General features: G+C 40.4%; 1 protein-coding gene across 2 annotated transcripts in view; it reads right to left on the bottom strand.

The window, feature by feature from the left end:
• Positions 1 to 22,447, bottom strand: part of DNAH11 (dynein axonemal heavy chain 11) — a 358,932-nt gene that overhangs the window by 168,748 nt on the left and 167,737 nt on the right. For both annotated transcript variants that reach the window (XM_042919849.1, XM_042919858.1), the window contains 6 exons: positions 22,001 to 22,078; positions 19,942 to 20,074; positions 17,547 to 17,674; positions 15,989 to 16,137; positions 7,500 to 7,650; positions 4,521 to 4,652 (listed from right to left, as the gene is read on the bottom strand). In XM_042919849.1, the coding sequence (XP_042775783.1) occupies positions 4,521 to 4,652; positions 7,500 to 7,650; positions 15,989 to 16,137; positions 17,547 to 17,674; positions 19,942 to 20,074; positions 22,001 to 22,078 (771 nt within the window). The remainder of the gene's footprint in view (positions 1 to 4,520; positions 4,653 to 7,499; positions 7,651 to 15,988; positions 16,138 to 17,546; positions 17,675 to 19,941; positions 20,075 to 22,000; positions 22,079 to 22,447) is intronic.

Raw genomic sequence — 22,447 nt, 5'->3', positions numbered from 1 at the left:
CAGTGGTTCTCAAACACTCGTGTTGACTGATAGTAAAATCAATTGATATCAATCGATAGTAAAATTGATAGTAAATCAATTGATGGTAAAATAAGAAAGAACAAAGAAATACTTTTTAAAAATTGGTAGCAGTATTTCATTTAAATACTGTCCTTTGTTTGAGCTTATAGACTTCCAAGACCTTTGGGTGTTAAAAAACCTTTTCCTTAATAAAATTATGTTATTAATTAAGGTCACTTTTAAAATAAATGTCCTTATTTAGAAAAGTAAGCATTTGGTAACCCTACTTCATTCCTTCAAGTCAAGATTTGCACTCTTTATCTTTGACATTCTAAATCCGGGCACCCCCACCATGAGGGATGAGGAAAGGCACATTCTTGGTTTTCTGGCAGGGCACCACTGAGGAGCTGAAAGCTCTAGAGAGACAAACTGCTGTCCTCCAGAAAGGACTGTCTTTATATGATGATAGGTACAAGCCTTTTGCTGCTAGATTAGGGTTTGGAAAATAAAGAAGGGGAAATGGTGACTGTATAGTAGTGGGTTATAACAGCCTTCTGTATCTATAGAAGACTCTGTCTAACGGCTCCTATATTGACCGGACCACCCAGCCTCCTGTCTCCTCCATCCACAGGACCACGCAGCCTCCTGACTCCTCCATCCAGGGAACAACGTGGCACAGAGACTTCTATACCCACAGGATACTCTAGCATAGTGAGCTGGTGAACTCAAAGAACAGCATGTGTGAGCGTCCACCATGTTCAGCAGTGTCATACTTAATCTAAGACCTTAACTCCCATTTTTCTCCAGTGAAATTCTTAAGTCTGTTTTTTTCCTTTGGTGGTCTATGTCCCTGGACTATGGCCAACTTTCTGTACTGGGCTGATTACACTCGCGGGTACAGACAGGATGGCCAGAAAACAGGAGAGTGTGGTGAGGGCAGAGAACGGTCATCAGTCTCAGCAGGCAGAGCTTGCCCCAGCACCTTCCCAACACATTGAGCTCACACGCCTACATACCACCACGCATGTGTTCATGAGTCTAGGCTCACGTGATTTTCGGGTTGGTGGCGTGGTATTTCATCACCCTACAGAGGTTGGTCTTAAATCAAGTTAGTTCAGAAAGTAACTTACCTGGCACCGTTCTCTGTAGGCAGAATTCATAGGACTCCTACTTTACATCAAAATTGGCTGACCACTACATTGCCAAGATCATCTTGGTGATAAATCTTTGATTCACTCAACTAAAATGCATTTGTTCTCTAGTGGGGAAGAAAACCAAAAAAGCTCCTATCCTCGTAGAGTATATGGGGAGATAGAGGCAGAGACATGAGGAAGCACAGTGGAGGGTAAGCCATGGCAGAGGGTAAGCCAATAAATGTACAAATAAAGAGCTGTCTTGAAAGTAAAGTTTGCTGTAAGTAAGAGTAACAGGGGTAAATTCATTTGAATTGGATCTTCAGTGAGCCATCTTTGAGAACGGACACAGATATTTTTTGAGAACAGGCACACTATTCCAAGAAGCAGAAAGAGGCCAGCACAGACAAAGATCCTGTGGGCATGAAAGACCTTGTGTTCCAGAAACTTTCAGTGCAACTGGTGGAAGAGGGTGGGAGGTAGGGGAGGGAGTAGCAAGGAAGAAGCAGGGGGAGACAGGCAGGACCAGATCCAGAGGGCTTGGAAATGGTATTCAATTTTTCACTTTGTCCTAAAAGCAAAAGGAATCCATTAAAGTGTTTTAAACTCTCAAGTGTATCATATAATTCAATTTACATTAAAGAAAGTCACTCTGGCTGCTGAGAGGATAATGGATTATGGGGGAAGTACAAAAGCAGACCGAAGAGGTTGTTACCTTAGAAGCCAAGTGAGAAGGGAATACAGCAGTTTATGGGAGCTCAGGGAGAGTTGATCCAAGACCTATTTCAAAAGTTGTGTGCAATGGCCTGGCTTGAGAACACGGGGCCTGGATCAGTCTGTTGCAGTCTGAACCTGGCTCAGACTTTAACTGTGTGCCCTCACAGGCTAACTTCTCTAAGTTGCGGCTCCTTTTTTGTTTGTAAAAGGGGAGGAAGGTAGTTGTACCAATACATAACAGTTTTATCGTTTTTTGAAGATTCAGTAAAATAGCCTACTAAAAGGCCTAAGCACATTCTCTGACATATAGTAGGCATTCAGATTTGTTCAGTTAATAAATGGCTAACCTAAGAGTGCTTTTTTGTCTGTTTCATTCACGTTTCCAACTTTATAGCCTCTCTTTTGAATGCTTTGTAGTTAGAAGCTTTTGAAGATGAAAAGATGATAATGATGATGACGATGATGAAGACGACGACGACGACTGTAGTCTAGGGAGAGAATGTCTGGGGGAGTTAGGTGATCATTGTGGTGGCCTGGCTTGATGGACTGGTGGGAAGGTTGCCATGTTTGGAAACTGGAAAGATGAGAACACCATCAGCTAGGAGGGAGGTGATCAGGAATAGAGAGATCTCTGCTGTCAACATCCTACTCACACAACTTTACCTGGTTTATATCCTAGAGAAGGAAAAACCTCCTAGAGAACATGGGAAACATACCAAAGAAGATGGAGGAGGGGATGGGTTGAGGAGAGGGGAGATCATGCCTGTGGCCTCTGTGAAGGAGAAATGCACGTGTGCTGTAAATTGTGCTTGAGAAAAACCCTGTGCAGTCACCTAATCCCAACTTTGGACTCTCACTCAAAGTAACACAGGATGTTATTCTTTAGAAAGCACTTGGGAGATTACAGAAGGAAATGTGCCTTCTGAGAACGATCAAAGTAAGATCGAACAGACCAAGTGAATTCCAAGTTTATTTATAGATATGATCTACAGGAACCTGGCGACAAGAAGCAGAACTGGCCCCCAGGTTTTAGCAGCCATGTATGTGAGGACCTACAACAAAGAAACCAATGGAAATATGGTTCCTGCTTGGCTGTGATGCCTTCTAATTTAAATCCCGTTTACATCTGGAAACATGTGGCCAAGTCTGGAAGACGTGTGCCATCTATTTTTAGTGCAAAGATTCTGGGATACCTGTAGGAGCCTTCTGACCATGAGAGATCCTGAGGTCCCCTGGACAGTGTGGACTTTGGAGTTGTACAGGGGTGTGAATCCTGGCGTCATTTCTTACCAGTGTAACCTTGATCAAGTCACTTTGCCTGTCTGAGCTTTATTGGCATGATGGAGATAGCTTGAATGATGACTGGAAACATTACATGGCAAAATCTACATACAGAGGTGCATGGTGACCAGATGTGTAGTCTTTTCAAGGTGAAAAATTCTGCACTTCAGGAAGTCTAACCTACGTATGTAGGTGTGAGTGTGTCCATGTCTGCATGCACTTGAACAAGCTCATCTCAGGTGTTTGCCCACAAGAAGTCGGAGGCTATGGGTGACCCGCACTAGGAATGCTGTGCAGGCAAGGTAGCCTCATGTGAGGCTCAAGGAAAGACCCTTGGAAAGGAACTGACCTGAGTTGCCTCTAGTTCATGAATCATTACCCTGGGCATCATGTAAGAGACTGATTAGATGTAAGAGACTACTGACAGGGAAACCAATTTCAAGGTTATTATGTGCTGTAGATTCAACTGTGTCCACCCACCCACCCCAAATTCCTACGTAGAAGCTCTTGCTCCCAATGTGATCATGTTTGGAGATAGGGCCTTTGGTGAGTAATTAGGTTCAGATGAGGTCATGAGGGTTGGTCTTCACAAAGGGATTAATGCCTTTATAAAAAAGATACAAGAAAGCTTTTTCTGGTTTCTCTCTGCCAGGTGAGGACACAGCAAAAGAACACCTGCCTACCAGCCAGGAAGAGGGTCCTTGCCAGAACTTGACCATGCTGGCACCCTGACCTTGGACTTCCAAAACCAAATTTCTATCGGTTAAGCCATGTAAGGTATTTTGTTATGGCAGCCCAAGCTAAGACACTGTGACTGCCCAGGACAATCTAATAATGATACATTCCTGAATAAAGGCTGTAGGGATGGGGGGGGGGGCAGTGAGTAGAGGACAGATGTGACAGCTGTTGTGTGATTGAAAGGTAGGTATTGGATATAGAAATAAAGAATGATGTCTCCCTGTATTTTCACTAGAACAACTGGAAGGAATGTGAGTGTCCTCAAGGATAAGGCAGGGTACAGAGGAAGAAGAGCAAATTCAGGGGTGGGGCGGAGGAAGAGCTGTGTCTCTGACACGGTGTGACCGTCCCCTGGAAGCACACACTACTGGCACTGCTCCAGAGGCAGGTGGAAACCCTGAGCCGTGAGCTCGGAACAGAGATCTGGGGCAAGGCTAGGGGTGTGGCATCGTCAGCCAATGTGAGCGCTGCCAGCCTGGAGGAGCATGTCTGAACAACACTCAGGCTTAGAAGACATCAAGGCAAGTGGCGGAGATTTATGATAATGTTAAAAAAAATAAACAAAACACAGGAATCAAAATTACAATGCCCCCCCCCCCACAAGTAAAACTGGTTCCTTAAATTATTTCTGTAAACAACTGCTAAACATACCTGATCTTGCAGCAGAGTGCCTCCGAACGCCCACACACAAGCAAAGACAAAGAAGACTTCATAAACCTCTTTTGGGCTGTCAGAGGGTACACTCTCAGGGGTCAACAAACATTCCAGAAGGATACAAATAGTCTAGTGAACAAGAAATAGCCATTCATTTAGGGCAAAAAATCCTTAATAGCAAAATAAGATCATAGGACATATTAACAAATCCACTTGTTCCTTAAGAGATTGTAGAATTTCCCCCAATCTGTGATTTGTTACATTGAGAGAAACAGAAGTTAGGGACTCAGATTTCTAAACCAGTAGTGGAAAACCTTCGCCACTTTTGACAAAATTGATCTTCTAAACAATAAACTATTTTGAAAACGACGCTCTTATCCAATTCATCATCACTGTAATGAATGCAAATACACGTAAGCAAAAAGAAATACAATGAAGCATATATCTAAGCTCTCTTTTGTTATAAACAGGGAGTCATAGAATACCTAGTATTCTATAGCTCATTTCTCACCTAAAAAAATCCTAAAGACATCTTACCTTACCAATAAGAGCTGCCCTATAGTATCACTGAGAATGGGTGCCTAAGATTCCACTTGACAGAAAGGCATTTATTTATTCATTTCCCTCTTGGACATTTAGGCAACCCACTTTCCCTGAGTGCTTTGGCAATGGGTTTTTCCCACCTGTTGAATAAATTTAGCAAGTCAGACTTGCAGCTTTGACCTGTGACATTTTTTTTTTCTGGACACCAGACTGAATTTAATCTTCAAGAAATGTTACTCAAGAACTTGTGAGACAGCAGTGTGGTCTGTTGGTCAGAAACACACCCAGTGTTCAGGACAATCAGGCTAGTAATGAAGGGAACATGGCAGCTTGCAAAAGCCTTTCCCAAATGTAGCAATCATCAGTAGTGAACAACATGTTTTTGAGCTAGTTCTCGGAAGCACAAAAACAGTTGTCATTTAGTAGCATTATCACAGACTCTCACAACTCATGGTCCCCTTCCCCTGGTTTCTGAAGGCAGCAAAAGATTTTATCTATCATTTGGACAGCAATGCAAGCTGTGACAAAACAAGTCAGGACTGTGCGTGCGTCTTTCTTTCCCACTCAGGAAAACTGGGGAAAATCCATAGTAACACGGAAAAAAGGTCCTGGAAATAGTTTGGAAAGGTTTTTAATTTTAAGAAGTTGAGCACCTGTTATATTTCTCAGTCTACTCTCTTGATTTCTATGTTATATGGTTCTGTATTGCCAATTTGAAATAATCTTCTATTAGAAATAAACATTAGCAGTGTGCTACGAAGAAAGAATAATGTAAAACGGTGAGGTTTTGCTATTTCTGAGTAAAGCCATGATGGTTTGAGGAACCATGAAAATCGAAACAAAAAAAGACTGACTTCCATGTGACGTCATCCACTGATCTGAACATTCTAATAATGGACAACTTTTCTACTTTCTCCCAAACACTGTAGCTGGAAAACACTTTGAGCTCTGTGTCAGGAATTGGCAAAATCAGACTTCAGTGCATATTGTGAAAGAGCTAATACACCTCATCAAAATTAAAGCCAATATATTTCACGCACTGGAAAACATACTACATGAATTTCTCAAAGTAGTCGTTTGAAGATACTCCCTTTTGTACTCATTTCTGTCTCACATTTTGTCCTTACAAGTAATCACAGAAAAGAGACTGGTGTATAAAACAACAGCTGAGAAGGAGCTCCGGATAAAATGCCATTTTGGAACAATACGAAAGGAGGAAGTGAGAAGGAAAGTCATATTAATTCCTACTGACCTATTTTCACACTACCCTTGAATGAAAAAAATTCACACTACAGAGAATCACACAAATACGTAAGTCAACTTGAGAAAGAACACAATCTTGCTTTTGCAAGTACTACACCAGAGGAAGTCTAATTAGGCTAACCACATAATTAATTCATTATGAATAAATTCAGACCTGCTTTCAGAAATAAATTATACCTCAGATAATTACTGTTGAAGACTATCGTTTATTTAATTGGTGTGTGAATTATCCAAAAACCTGAACTTTCTCTTCTTATTATGCTTGTGACTATTTCTCATTTAGCTTCAAACAAATCTGGTAACACAGGAACTTAATGGTAACAAAGTACTCTGAAACCAATTTTGCTCCTAGTGGAAAAAAAAATAAAAGATTTCTAATTGTAAACCTTTTGTGAAGTTTTATACTTCTTAAGGCTGGGGATTGTTTTTCTTCATGCTGAGATTAAGATCACAACCTTCATTTCTGTGTGCTGTGAATTATTTTCATTTGCTTCCATGACAACCTATCATATACACCCTTCAGTCTTACCAGCTGTCTCTGAATGAGGATCAGAACAGACCTGTTCCTGGAATATTATAAACACTCCATAGAGTATGATCTGACTTTATGAGTATTTGGGGGAGGTGGAGAACAGAAAGGTAGGATAGTGTGGGAGGGCTATGGGTGGTTGAGCTCAGAAGCTTTCTCTTGCTCACTGGCCAACATCTTTAGTTACTGGATTTACTGTAGTCGAAAAAACACTGAGCACCTTCTCTGGGCCAGTGACTTAGGAGACAAAAAAAGAAATATGGCTGCTGCCACTGTGTTCTTTTTCTACTCCAGTAACTTGAAGGAACACAATAATTAAGTAAACACACACCTGGCCGCTACTCTGTGTGAGGAACTATGTAAATATCTGGGGACATACAAGGGGGCTTCTGCCTTCTGAACAACAGTCTCATGAAAAAACAGACTATAGCCCAGGTGATCATGGAAAGGAATAGGTGTGTCACAGAGATTTGCCAAAAGCACTCGGGAACACGGACGGAGCTGTGGGAAGAGAGTTGGAATAACCCGACAACCCCCAAAATCTTTCCATCTTCTTTGTCAAACAAAAGCTGCCATTGCCTTGATCGAGCCCCACTACCGCATCAGGACTGGAATGTAAAACGGGGTGACCAGAGTCAAACCTGCACCAGGCTGTTCTCTGGAATTGAAGTGATGGTTTTAAAGCTTGTTCTCAGCTTATCCAAGCATGCAGGGACATATTTATCAAAAAGAATAGTTAAGTTGGCCTTTTCTGATTGATGCCGCCTTCTGTCTATCCAACTGGCCACATACCTGAAAAAGAACATAGAAAAGCTTTTATTGAACACTAGGCTTGAAAAGCAGAATTTCACCAACTCAAAAGCTTCCCCCCCCCCCCCCCCCCCAGCTTGGTGCCACACTTCAGGGACATGTTTAGTGAGTTCATTCTCTTTCTCAAACTGCAAATATTTTTAAATGACCCCTTAAAAACTTGTTTTAAAGGCCACTTTTGCATTAATGAAAAGAATGTAAAAGAAACTCCTAATAGCACTTAGAAGCCAAACATAATAGAGTTTAAGTAGGCCATTACTGAGCATTTATAAGGAGGTTGCAGTGTGTCATTTCCTAAGGGACTGAAACTATTTCATAGGGTAGGCCTTATTTATGAAAACAGCTTGGGATTTTTCTTGATTAATCTTGGCATCAAGTATTTAGTGATGACAAATCAGTTACAAATAAAAAGGTGAAAATTCCATAGGGGCTATTTCCAAGTCCCTCCTTTTCCACTGGACTGGATCTAACTCGAACCCGATAGGCAGATAATGTATTTCCACTAAGTGGGTCTGAAATGGTATCTCATGCTCAGGTACATGTGTGTTAATCTGAAGCTTCAAGAATGGTATCAATTTTGATACGTTAATATCCCCCAACATATTAATAAAATCATACTTATCAGTAAAATGAAACATAGCTTCGTAGCTCCTACAGTGGTTTCTAGGGTGAAGTATGTGAAGTTAAATGAAAAAAAATTGCTTGAAAAGTTCTCATCTAATAGGAGGTAGTGATAATAAATACATTTAGCTGCCAGCAGAGAAGCTATACAATTACAGCTTTACTTTGCTATATAAGCAAATCAGATTTCACAATTTTAGTAACAGAAGAAATTAAGGTAAGATAATTATCTTATAAAAGGCTCCCTTTGATTTTTACAAAATGCCATGATAGGGTACTATGGACTATTCAATCACATTTCCTCTAAAGTGAGATTTATAAAATATCAACTGTCAAAGCTTTTTCAGGTCTAAGAGAAATTGTCTTCAGTTCAAGTCCGGTTGCATGATGGTAACTTGAGAGAGCATCTCTGGGTGGTGGAGACAGTGGGCACCAAGGAACAATGGAAAACAAGCGTCATTCCTAGAGGTGAAGGCCCAAAGGCTGCATCTACCTCTCAGCTACTTCAACTGCACAGCAGCTGGCAGAAACAGAATCTTAGTGTCCAGAGCTCACTGCGGCAGTGGGGGTGGCAAGAGGACCGCTCGGCAAGACAGAGCTCTGAAGTCAGACGGCCTGGATTTGTATGCCCGCTCTACCATTTTTCACCTGTTACCTTGGGTGAGTTACTTAACCTCTCTGTGCTTCAAGTTTCTCATCTAAGGAGATGATGATACTACAGACGTCCTAAGACTGTTCTGAGAATTAAATGATTTCTCATGTATAAAGTACTTATTTATTTACTTTCGAGAGAGAGAAAAAGCACATATGGGGGAGGGGCAGAGAGAGAGAATCCCAAGCAGACTCTGCACTGTCAGCATGGAGCCTGGTGCGGGGCTCAAGCCCATGAACCGTGAGATCGTGACCTGAGCCCAAACCAAGAGTTGGACGCCCAACCGACTGACCTACCCAGGCACCCCTCTCATGGATAAAGTATTTAGATTACTGTCTGACACAGAACAAATTCTCAATAGATTTTTTCTAGCAAAGGGTTGGTTGAATTCAGAGAACTGTGTTCAGATCCTGGCTCAGCCTATCTGTATATCTCTTAAAGGCAACAGAGTCCAACAGGGCACCAGAGTTGGCAGCGAGTGCTCTGATGGGTAAAACAAATTCAACCTCTACCCCCTGGGTCTCTGGTCTCAGGGGGAGCAGAAGCCTATGCAGAGATAACTGGGAGATGAAGCCTCAAAAGAGCCAGAGAAGGGAGAAATGACTTTGCACTAGGGGGGCAGGTAAAAACTGCTTCACTGACCCATACTGGCAGTAGCCAAAGTCTCAAAGAGAAAACCTATCAGGCCCACAAGCAATTGTTGCCCTTGTACCAATTACCTCCACAAAGAAGGACATGAGTTCAACCCTACTAGGAGACATGGTAAAAGCTGATCTTGCACACCCCCATCAAAAGGCCCCAAACGACCTCTGCTAGGGGTCAACCATCCCAGAGAGCATAGGGAGTAAAAAAGTCTATGTCAAATATTAACAGTTTAAAATTTCATGTATAAATATTGATACATTTTCATAGTTTGTAATAAAAACAGACATTGAGGGACACCTGGGTAGCTTAGTTGGTTGAACGTCCAACTCTTGATTTTGGCTCAGGTCACGATCTCACGATTCACGGGACTGAGCCCCGCGTCTGGCTCTGTGCTGACAACTTGGAGCCTGCTTGGGATTCTTTGGGGCACTCACTCTCTGCCCCTGCCCTACTCTCTCCCTCTCAAATAAACATTTAAACTGACAATTTCTGATACTTAGCTGTTTTTTTCAAATACATAAAACAAAATAAACATTGAAATATAGTGAATTTAGAAGCAGACACTATTATCTTTGGCAACGGAAAAAAGTGAAGATACAGATCTTTGTTGACAATTCTTTCTACTTTATTTCATTAAAAAGTTCCTTATGGTTTTTAAAAGATGCTATGCATTTGAAGATGACCAAATGACTTACTGCTATTATGACATACAATTGAAAATGACATATGAAAATAACAGGTTTATTTGTTATCTACATAAGAGATCATTGGTGCCCCTGCCTCAGGAAGAAGCCACACTGTGATGCCTTAATGCATCACCTTCATGTCAATATCCAGGTCCCTAAAAGAATCTTTACTTCGTGCTCATTTGCAAACGTGTTCCATATAATCAACTGTGTTGCCCTTCCCTTCTCCAGAAGTGCCATTCATATACCCCATCAAGTCTAAAACCCTCTAGTTTGGAAACCGCCCAGATATACTAGGTTACTCACTAGTCTGGGAATGGAATAGTGTCATGTAGGAGAGGTGGAACTCATAGGAGCTCTCTCTATAACATGCCCCCCGTCAGCAAGCTGCAGGTTGCTCTATCATTCACCGTGGCCTGGAAAATTGGCAGGGGTTAGGATGTGTTGACTGGCAGTGTATGTCAATGATTTCTGCATCGATATGTTCACAAATATATATAGTATGCAAAGATGGAGGACGGGATTTCCGGGGTAGAAGACAGTGAGCTCAGCCAATGCAGGAGAGACTGATGAGACAGACAAAGTCCAAAAAACTAATACAAATGCAAGTAATAAAGGAGTAAGAGTGATCTAAAGATGTGGCTCCCAAAACTTACCTTCCAGTAATCTCTTGGAATCGGACTAAATTCCAGAGATATTCCAACCTTTTCCTATCATCCTCTTTAAGGTAATATGTAGTTTGGTAGATCTTATTTTCAATTATGTTTGCTTAAATAATTTTAAGTTAAGCAACTTAAAGAATTATGAATGAATTTAAATAAGTCACTGCCTGTTTGCTTTTCCTTTTCTACACATTAATCCCTTTCTAACTGGAAAAAAAATCTTGCTCATAGATTCTAGAAATTTTCTTCCAATTCCTGTTCTTTCTCGATTTCTCAAGATCTCAACAGACATATATGAACTGTCTAGTATTTGTCTAGTAGACTTAAGACTCGGAGGTAAAGTAAAATAGTATTTGATTTCTATAGCCAATCACATGGTGATGTGATTTTAAGGTTATTTGTTATCTGACATGGTATGTTCCATGTCTGTTAAGTGTGGATATAAAATTATTTTTTAGAATAGTTCAGAGAATTTAAACAAACATATCTAAGAAGACTACCTGATACTGGCACTACCTTTAGGTCTTAAATGGAATCCCAGAAAGGTATTATCAACAAAATATTTTACCATCTCTTCTATCCACAGTAACCTAGCATTTCCCACAATAAGAATTAAAGAAATATATTTCTAATTGTGCTCACTCAAAAAGCCTAAAAGCAATGACCTATCAGTAGCTATGAGTACACTAAACATCCCTATACTGGATTCTAAATACTGTTGCTTATACAAAAGGTGATTTCCTCTGGCTCCCTGGAGAAATCACTGAATCCAGCGAGGGTGAAGGAAGAATGAAATGAGTCAGAAGCATTTTGGTTAGCCAGAAAGCCAAGCACTCAAAGATCTACAACGACAGGTGAAAAAGGGCATGTAAGGGGCTGGCCGGAAGGGGCTCTTGATAGCAAATTTGAGACAAAGTGAGCATCTAGCCAGGAAAATGATGGTCATGAATTATAACCCACCAAACTAAAAGAAACCATGAACAGAAAATGATACCTATGAAAAAACAAAGAGGGAGAGATAAAGTGAGAGAGAAAAAGAAAGGAAGGGAGAGAGGAGTGGAAGGGAGGAATTTAAGAGGAAAGAAGAGGAGGAATTCTTTATAGGAAAATGTCACTTCATATATATAAATACAATGAATGAATTAGGAAGTCACCACTTTGCAACCACCAATGGGTCACTCTTATAGGCATCTGGCTTGTTTCCCTGAAAACTGTAAGTATCATGAAAGAAAAGGTGGGGGGGGGGCAGATATTCTACATCAAGAGAGAAAATACAGACAAGTAAATGCAATGCATGATGATCTTTGTTTTGATACTAGATTAAAAAAAAAAACCTATAGAAGAAACGTCTTAGTTAACTGAGAAAATGTGAAGAATTTGCCTTCATGGGGCCTCTGGGTGGCTCTCAGTCAGTTAAGTGTCTGACTTCTGCTCAGGTCATGATCCTGTGGTTCGTGAGTTTGAGCCCCACATCAGGCTCTCTGCTATCAGCACAAAGCCTCTTTCAGATCCTCTGTCTCCCCCTCTCTCTGCTCCTTCTCCACTCGCACTCTCTCTCAAACATTAAGAAGAATTTTTAAAAAGAAATATTATGCTTTATTAAATACCACATCAAGGAAAAATTTCTTAGGTATGTTAATTGTACTGCGTTCACGTAGGAGAATATCCTACATGGGGATAATCAACTACTCAGTGGTGAGGGGGCGTAATGTCTCCAACTTACTTCCAGATAATTAAGCAGAAGTAAACCTAAGTAAAAAAATATATGTGTGTCTGTGCCTATGAGAGAGTGTACATCCAGAGAGAAAGTAAATACAGTAAAATGGTAACAATTGATAACTGTAGGGGAAAAAAGGATACAGTGGACTACCACCATTTCAAATTTTCTATAATTTCAAATACTTTCAAATTAAAAGTTGGGGGGGGGGGGAAGAGACCTAAGACATCGGTTTGGAAAACTGGGTTAATAATTCTATTTCAGAAGGTAATTAAGGATTAAATGAGTCAATACGTGCAAAGGTATGATACTATTATCATATAAAAGTAATGACGTATGCAATAAATATGGTGTAAAAGTATATCCCCCAATCTGAAAAACCCATTTTTTTGTAGTTCATTTAAAGTTTCTGGTGGTAGATGGTAAAAATGTAAAAATATCCTTTAGAGAAGAATCCCATCATTTTGGATAATGGCTCTGTGGTCACACACATGAAAATTAAAACTTACCCACTGATCTTGGATAAAACAAAGAAAAAAAAAACCTCAGTAAAAATATAATCTAATGGTGAAGAAAGAGTTGTTTAACTTTCTTAGGAATGCAAATTGGGTGCCTTTTTTAATCAAGTAAGACTCTTTGACTTACTAGATAAAAGTCTTTCTTGAAAAGGGCTTTACACAGCTTTCATTAGCACGAATCTCTATGCGATGCTACTGAGCCTAAACTACATAGACCTTGAGAATCATGAGGTTCATGATTGAAATCAGACCACATCCAGAGGGGGTCCCCTGAAGGAAATGGGGTGTGAGGAATGCCTCTGCAGTGTTTATGGGGGAGTCAAGGGCTAACATAGATGCTCTGTTAGCCGGCCCCCAAACCCACAAAAACATCCTAGGACACAGTCTGAATCCTACCTGGGAAAAGAATCTATCATCAGTTCAAGAAGAACTCTCCACCTTAGACTTTTAAAAATCACTCCTTTCCCCAGATAAATCCAATAAAACACTGTTGGACACAAAAGCCTGGGCATGGCTCTACTTTGCTGTGGAGTCAAGGGATGAGACCTTCGGTGAACAAATCAGTACCCAGAAAAAGCAGCCTGGAGAAGCACGTCAGCCAAGCACGTGGCAGGGAACAGATGTCATCCTGACATCAGGATAACAGGGAAGGATTGCCAGGAGGACTACTGACAAAGGTGTGGGCACGGAGCAGGGAAACTGGAGGGGAAAGTTTTGTGCCATGGGTAATAACCGAGGAGCGGTTAGTACACCTGTGCCTGCAGGGACAAGGACACGAGGGACTACCAGAATGTGGAAGGGACAAATCTTATAGAAAGACTTTAGAGGAGGGGTGACCTGCAGTTGAGGGACACAGCCATCCTGATGTGACACTGCATGGAAAGAGCCAAGGAAGTGAATAGGCTGACCTCACTCTCCTCTCTCCCTCTCATTCCCTGACAGGGCTTCTCATGGGCCAAACCAACCAGGAGCCAGAGGGCAAGGAGCCCATTGAAGTGGCCCATACAGGACAGCCTGTGGGGGCCAGGGCAGGGGGGAGGGGTGGACAGAAGATTCTGACACCAGTAGCCCTCAAGCACGTGTTCACGTGCGGAGGTCAAACACTCTTTCCACACCTCATAGAGGGAATGCCAGAGGTGCAACACGTGCCGCCCAGGATGGATTATGCCAAGTGTAAGCATTCGAGAGCAGCAAGTGGGCACAATTTGTTCTCCATCAAAGAATTACCACCGTTCAGGTATGGATATCATATGTCTCAGTATGAACACACAAGTTTATACATTAATGTATTTACAGAAAATGATATATCTATATCTTGGTTCTCCATATGAACTACTATTATTATTCACTTATTCAACAAATACTGAGTTCTTAACACATACAAGGTGTGAACAGGGTAATGTCCAACTAAAAATGACAAATCCATACAGGTGTTAATTTCATTATTTTTGTTTAAAAAATGTTTTTAATTTTTTTTAGTTTTTAATTTTTTTTTTTTATTTTTGAGACATAAAGTGAGCAGGGGAGGGCCAGAGAGAGAGAGGGGGCAGAAAATCCTAAGCAGGCTCTGCACTGTCAGCATAGAGCCCTACCTGGGGCTCAAACTCACAACTGGTGAGATCATAACATGAGTCGAAGTCAGATGCTCAAGTAAGTCACCCAGGCCCTCCTTTCATTATCTTCAAATTAGCCTACTTAATTAGCTTTAAATTTATTTGCTAATACTTCCTTCAAATGATCAGATAAAATTTTAGTTTTTATAGCTAAGACTGAAAAAAGAAATATTCACAAGAATAAAAACAAAAGCAAACTAGATTTAAAAAAATAGGCAAAAGACTAAAATAAGCATTTTCCAGAGAAAATATGCAAATGGCCAATAAGCACATGAAAAGCTGCTCAATAAGACTAATCATTAGGGAAATGTAAATCAAAACCAGAGTGAAACACCATTTCACACCCATTAGGATGACTGTCATAAAAAAGAGAGAAAATTACAAGTGTTGGTAAGAATGTGCAGAAATTGGAACTCTTGTACACCGTTGGGAGGAATGTAAAATGGTGCAGCTACTGTGGAAAACAGTACAGTGGTTCCTCTAAAAATTAAAGCAGGAGTGTTTAGGTGGCTCAGTCAATTAAGTTCCTGACTCTTGGTTTTGGCTCAGGTCATGATCTTGTAGTTTGCGGGCTTGGGATTTCTCTCTTCCTCCCTCTCTGTCCCTCCCTGGCTTGCTCTGTCAAAAAATAAATAAACATTAAAAATTTAAGAAAGTTAAAATTAAAAACAGAATTACCATATGAACTGGAAATGCCACCTGTGGGAATATATCCAAAGTAACTGGCAGCAGGGACTCAAAGGCCTATCTGTATACTCATAGTCACAAAAACTATTTTCCATAATCAAAAGGTAGAAGGAGCCCAAGTGTCTATCACCAGAAAGATGGATAAGAAAAATGTGGTATCTACATACAATGGAACATCATTCAGCCTTAAAAAAGAAGGAAATTCTGGAGCATGCTATAACATGGATGAACTTTGAAGGCATTATGCTAACTGAAGTAAGCCCATCACAAGAAGACAATTGCTGTATGATTCCATTTATAAGAGGCATCTGGCATATCCATATTCGTAAAGACGGAAAAGAGAAAGGGACTGATGACAGGGCATATAGGGGAGTTCCTGTGTAATGGGTTCAGGGCTGCAGTTTGGGAAGATGAGAAAAGTTATGGAGAATGATGGTGGTGGTGGTTGCCCGACAATACAAATGTATGTAATGCCACTAAGCTGTACACTTAAAAATGGTTAAAATGGTAAGTACTCACGGATTCCAGCCCAAATCTTGTGGGTTCACATATAGGATACCAGCTCTGGAAACAGTAGCTGGGGTTGCAGTCCTTAAGTGATGAATCTCGAAGAGCAGCCTCATGGAGGGAGTAAGGGCTATGCGCTCATTGCTGGCCAAGGTCAGCACCTGGACAGAACAGCACAGCATAAAAGAGGCCCTCGGTTGTTGAGGGGCAAAAGCAATGATGCTAACTCGCTATCACAACACAACGTACTTCTCCCATGCCCCCATCCCCAGGAGAAGTGCCAAAAGTACTCCTCTGAGTTAGAAGTGCAGTCTGAGTGAAGATCTCACTTAATCCCAGAGGAGAGCTCACTGACCCTTGAGGAACAAACTCACCAACATGGACCCATTCAGGCCAACCTTTAAATAACTGTGGTAACGACTAAAGAGATGACATGTCTAAAGAGAAGACATTTGTTCTAAGGGTGGATCTACATGAAAAGGCCTGAACACCACAAAAAATAAACTTTCTTTAGAATCTGTAATGCCACAATTATCAAACGCCCTATGGAAACTCATGCAAGTATAAAGATCTCAGACCTATATTTTATGATGAACAATGTCTTAATACAGAAAACAGTAATCACTGCTAATTTAAGGAGATGAGTCATTCTGTTCTGTAGCAATGATGATTACCTTTTTCTTTCTCCTGATCCTAACCATAGACCTTGTGTTGCTTTAAGTGGCGTCTCATGGACCTGGACCATCACTGTTTCTGCTGGGAACACTGGGTCAGCCAGGGCAAAATGCTTAGAAACCCATTATACTCATTCTGTAGCCAGAGAACTACTTAATTTCAATAGCTACATTTCATCAATTCACACAGGGCACAGACTCATCCTTTTATTATCCAAGTATTCCATACTTAATCAAAGATAAGGGAGGGGAAAGTGGGTGATGGGCACTGAGGAGGGCACCTGTTGGGATGAGCACTGAGTGTTGTATGGAAACCAATTTGACAATAGATTTCATATTTAAAAAAAACAAAGATAAGATCTAATAATTTATGCCTGACTCTTAGAAAATGGCAAGGTATGTATGAATTAAGTTCTTAGATATATACCTAACTCTCTTTAACGGTGGTTAAATCTGGGATGCCTGGGTGGCTCAGCTGGTTCAATATTCGACTTTGGCTTGAGTCAGGGTCTCCCAGTTTGGGACTTCGAGCCCTGCACGGGACTGTCTGCTGGTAGCTTAGAGCTCACTTCAGATCCTCCAAACCCCTGTCTCTCTACCCATCTCCTACTTGTACTCTCAAGCACTCTCAAAAATAAATACACATTTTTTAAAAATTAAAAAAAAATAGAGGTGGTTAAATCCATACAGCAAGAAAAATGCACCCCTGTCAATACTTTAACAGTGAAATTAAGAGAATTACCAGCAAAGTGCCACTTTCATGGGCACAAAATAAATTTCATTCCTAAAGAATATCAGGCTTAATGATTAAAAGCTAGTATTTAAATCAACAAGTGAACAAAACTCTTACTGCACTCCAGATGTGATGTTCAAGTTAGCATGGAGATATTACTCACCTTGTTATCATCCATGACAGTGTTTAGTGACTCAATCCACATGGGATCAATATCTCCATCCAGGACTATCCATTTTGGTCCATCACGTTTAAGATTCGCTTGTTCTCGCAGAATAGATGAGAAGAGACCTATAAATTACAAGTAAGTGATCCTAATACATAATGGAGTTGAGGCCTGTTTATTTCTAAACTAAGTTACTATTATTTCTACAGGAAATTCTTTTAATAAGCAAATAAATTTGCTGTGAATTTGCTGCCTCCTTCTGATAAGTGTAATAAATACCTTTAGAGCTACACCGGGAATGCATACCAATGGGCAAGTTTCCCTTCCATGAGGATACACCTTAACTTCTCTGAGCTTCTCCCATGTGTCAAATAAAGATGACAGGAGCTTCCTTGAAGAACAGGTGTGGGGATTTATAGAGAGTAACACACACACAACTCAAAACTTACACCAAATGAAGACATTATCTTTGTCCGTGTACATGTGTTCAGTATCCATTTTAGGCCAGACACTAGTTTATTTCACCTTTCTCCGTTTTTCTGTAACACTATTCATGAGATAGAATTTTGAAGCTAATTCAAAGGTGCTATACATTCTTTGAGAAATTTGGTTGTTGGCATATTACTTCACAAGATGAGAAGATGAAAGCGTTTTATTTAAAAAAAATTATTTAATGTTTATTTATTTTTGAGACAGAGAGAGACAGAGCATGAATGGGAAAGGGTCAGAGAGAGAAAGGGAGACACAGAGTCTGAAGCAGGTTCCAGGCTCTGAGCTGTCAGCACAGAGCCCGATGCGGGGCTTAAACCCACAGACTGTGAGATCATGACCTGAGCCAAAGTCAGAAGCTCAACCGACTGAGCCACCCAGGCACCCCAAGATGAAAGCTTTTTAAATCCATAGTCCTCTTTGCTATCACGACTTATGTAGGCATTGTGTGTGTTACATGATGTATTTGATAGTTACTGCTTTTTCAAAACTCAAATATTTAATATGATAAGAACAATGGTTTCAATGCACATACGTGGATGGTTTTTTTTTGCTCTGTGAAATATTTTGTGCAAAAATAAATGACAGTATGTAGAACTACCACCACCACTCATTAAAACACAACAAAAAACCCCCAGCAACCTTTTCTAATGATCCCTGATTTGAATGACATCCACAGGTTTTCAGCATAAACTAGTATTATTCCCTTCCTGCCACAGTCCTTGAAAAAAAAAAAAAAAAGATAGAAAGGTTAGGAGTAAATTGTGACTGTCCCACAGATTTAGGAGCGTGTATACATGGTAAGAAAATGGAGAATGGCAAGGTGTGCTGCTATAGACAGGATTCTCAATGAAGTCTTTTCTGATGTGACATTTGACCAGACACTTCAATAACTTAAGGCATGCAAATTATCTGTAGTGTTGCAAATGATGGAAAGAGCAAGTGCAGAAGCCCAACGATGGGAAGATGCTTGGCATGTTCAAGGAAGAGCAAGGAGGCCAGAGTGTATAGATTATAACAGGTGGGAGAGCACAGAGCAGGAAATGAAATCAGAGATGGGGAAGGGGGATCTAATCACACAAGACCTTGTAAACCTTGGATAAGGGTTGGATTCTAAGGGAGATGGAACCCATTGAAAATTACAAGCAGGGAACTAATATTTTGAAGAGCGTCCTCTGTCTGCTGGATGGAAAATGAACTGCAGGGAGATGAGAGTTGGAGACTACTGAACCAATACAGGCAAGAGACAGTACAGGCTAATATGATAGAGGCAAAGGAGGAGAGCACTGGAACACAAACTGTATTTTAAAGGTAAAGCCTACACAATTTACTCTAAGGGTGGATATAGAGTATGAAAGGGAGAAAGGACTCAAAGTATTCATTTAGTATGAATGCCAAGATTAGTGCATTTATATTGGACTGGGAAGTAACAACAGATTTTAACAAAAGGATCTGCCTGTTTGCAAAAACTTTTAGGACAACAAATATGTCCCATTAATTTTTGTCCCTGGAGCCTAAAATAGTGCCTGCCTGAAACTCAGGGTCTTGGATCAGATCCTTTATAAAAGTCTCGTGAAGTGTTCATGTTGACTTCTTCCCTGGTTTACAGGGAGCCCTGACATAATTGACATGGGATAAAATACACAGTTCTGTGCGCAAACTCGCTGAATGCAAATCGACCACTTATTCAAATCTAGTTTTAATTTACTGGTTATAAATGCTCTTATGAGCTGCTACATTTCCAATAATGCCAACACATACACAATAAATCTACAACTGTGACTGAAATTGGCTAGAGCTGAGAAATGGTTTTCTGGATGAGAAAAAAAAAAAAAAGAAAAGAAAAGAAAAGAAAAAATAAGAAAGAAATTTTTAGCACTTGTAAAGCGGAAATACTACTTGCCATCTTTCCATTCTCGAGTAGCGTGATGTATGAAACCAAAGAGTTCATCTGTTGTCACAGCTTTGGGGTTTAAGTCATTCCAAGTAGGTTTTTGTTTCATGTTAACATATGTTCGGTTCAGTGTTCTCAAAATCTGAAGGGAGAAGGAAAAAAAGCTCAGAAAATTAATACTCCTGTAAGGCAAATGGAAAGCAAATGGTTTCTAAAGGATTTTCTTATTCCTTTTATGTTCCTACATATTCTGCATGTAGTAAGTACGGGGAAAAATTTACATGTGCACATTTACATGTACAAATTTAATCCTACAATCTCTTAGGACCTCTTCACCTGATTCTTTGAACCATGCGTACTAGAGGAAGTCGCTGTATCATTTGAGGTTTTTAACCATGTGTGCAAATAAGTAAATAAGTGTTCCTGTTCATGTTATTAAAATCCACTCTGCTCTTATGTAGGATGCATTAGAATCGCTTACAGGATGTTAAGACACAGATGGCTGGACCCAACCCAGAGCTTCTAATATTCAGTAGGGCTAGGATGACTAAGAATTTGCATTTCTAATAACGTCCGAGGTGGGACCTGTGAGGCTAGTCCGGGCGTGCTTGGACACCTAGTGACCCAGAGCAACAGTTCTCAGCGTCTCAGGAGACACTCCAGACTTGACAAAGAGGGCATGCGACACAACAGAAGCCACGGACGCTGCTCAGTGTCCTATAATGAACACAAAGGACAGCCTCCGTGACAAAGAGTTATCCGACCCAAAGTGTCAACAGTGAATGAAGCTGAGAAACTCTGATCTAGATAATGGAGAAAAAGAAGCTTTGAGGATAAGAATTCACAGGACAGATGCTTTCTCTATGTCAGTTTAATTAATTGACATATTCACCCAAATATGTGCCCCACCTACCCTCTTTGCTTTCTCTGAGAAGCTGTGGCTTTTATTTCAGATATTCTTCGTCCCGATCTACTCACAGGGGGTTGAAGGACTAATAAACAACTGCCAAATAGTTGGGAAGGGCAAGAGTTGCTAAGTAACGTGGCCTGAGCTTCCGTGTGCTGGTTCTATCAGCTTAAGTAAAGGTTGAATAGAACAGAACCAGTGAAGATGAGATGAAAGAAATTGAATGCCTTAGGAATATTAAGCTTATATTTTTAGAAACCATTAATCTACTGGAAATTATAGAATTTAATTTTATCCTTCCCTGAACCATGGCCCTCATCTGAAACTTACTCTAACAAAATAATTACAGGTCTACCAGTTATCTACTTTAATATTTCAATTATTACATTTTTCACAAGAAAAATCACAAAACTGTGCCTCCCTTTGCAATTGTTCCAGTTTGCGTTCCGATCTACATACTGGCAAGTTCTACACACACCCATGGTCTAAAACCTCATATGCCCACTCCACGATTATTTTTAGTCTTTGGCTACTAAATATGTTCATACCCAAGCACCCTGAATTAAAATGCACGCAATTCTGCATATCGTGTCTGCCAACCAAGAAAATAAGTACGTTGCCAGGATTGTCAGTGGGACCAAACAAAATCAAGCAGTGAAGTAAAAATGAGGATAATAATACCCAGAGTATATCATCACTGTGCACAGTAAATCACATATAATGTACCTAGCATAGCACATAACAGGGACCCCCACAATGTGGGTTTGGCTGCCTCTCTGTCTTTTTGTTTTCTTTTGCCCCTATCGAAGGCTATATTTCTGAGCAAGTACTGAAGGAAAATATTTGGGTTTTTCTTAGTAATATGGGAATGAGAATCTAAAGCATCTTGGGAAAGATAAAAAAGTAGGTTTCATAAATATGGAAAGCCCCGTCTTCTCTCAGCTTTTCTATCTGAACAGAAGGTTCTATTTGTTACCTCCTCCCTGCCCCTAATATGAAAAAAAATAGTGCAAATTGATGAAAAGGCAGTATTAGAGTCTCACATTCTACCTCAAAATTATGGAGGAATTCAATGAAGGGAACCCTTAGAGAGAATTAAAAATATGTCCAACCAAAATCTGTTCTTTGTGTGGCTAAAAACCAGCAGGCAATTCACCATACCTCACTCTTTCCTGTGCCTGCATTTCCAACCACGAACACAGAGTGCCGCACGGTCAACAGTTCCTCAAGCTGGGCGACCTGCAGACCAAACAGGCAGTCATTGGTTCCTTTCATGAGTTGGTGATTTAAAAACAAAACAAAACACAAGAAACAAACAAACAAAAATCCTTACCCATTTTTGCTCAATTCTTTCCTTACAACCCAAGAAAGCTCCCACTTACAAAATTATGGTCCAGGAAAGTTAACATAGATGACAACCACAGCTTCTCCTGGATCTCCCCAAGAACAACATGAGAGTAAGAGTGAAGAAAAACCAGGACTCAGTGAGCCACTGATGCAGGCAGAAGTGAAGTACAGTCTAGTACTTTGGACGTGGTAGGAATTACTTACAAAATCAAGGAGTCTTCATGAAGTGTTGAACGAAAACCATACATGGCTAATCACCTA

This window comes from Panthera leo, chromosome A2 (assembly GCF_018350215.1).
Source record: "Panthera leo isolate Ple1 chromosome A2, P.leo_Ple1_pat1.1, whole genome shotgun sequence".
NCBI lineage: Eukaryota > Metazoa > Chordata > Mammalia > Carnivora > Felidae > Panthera > Panthera leo.
Note: the sequence above shows the minus strand (reverse complement) of the source record. Positions and strands in the feature narration are given on the sequence as shown.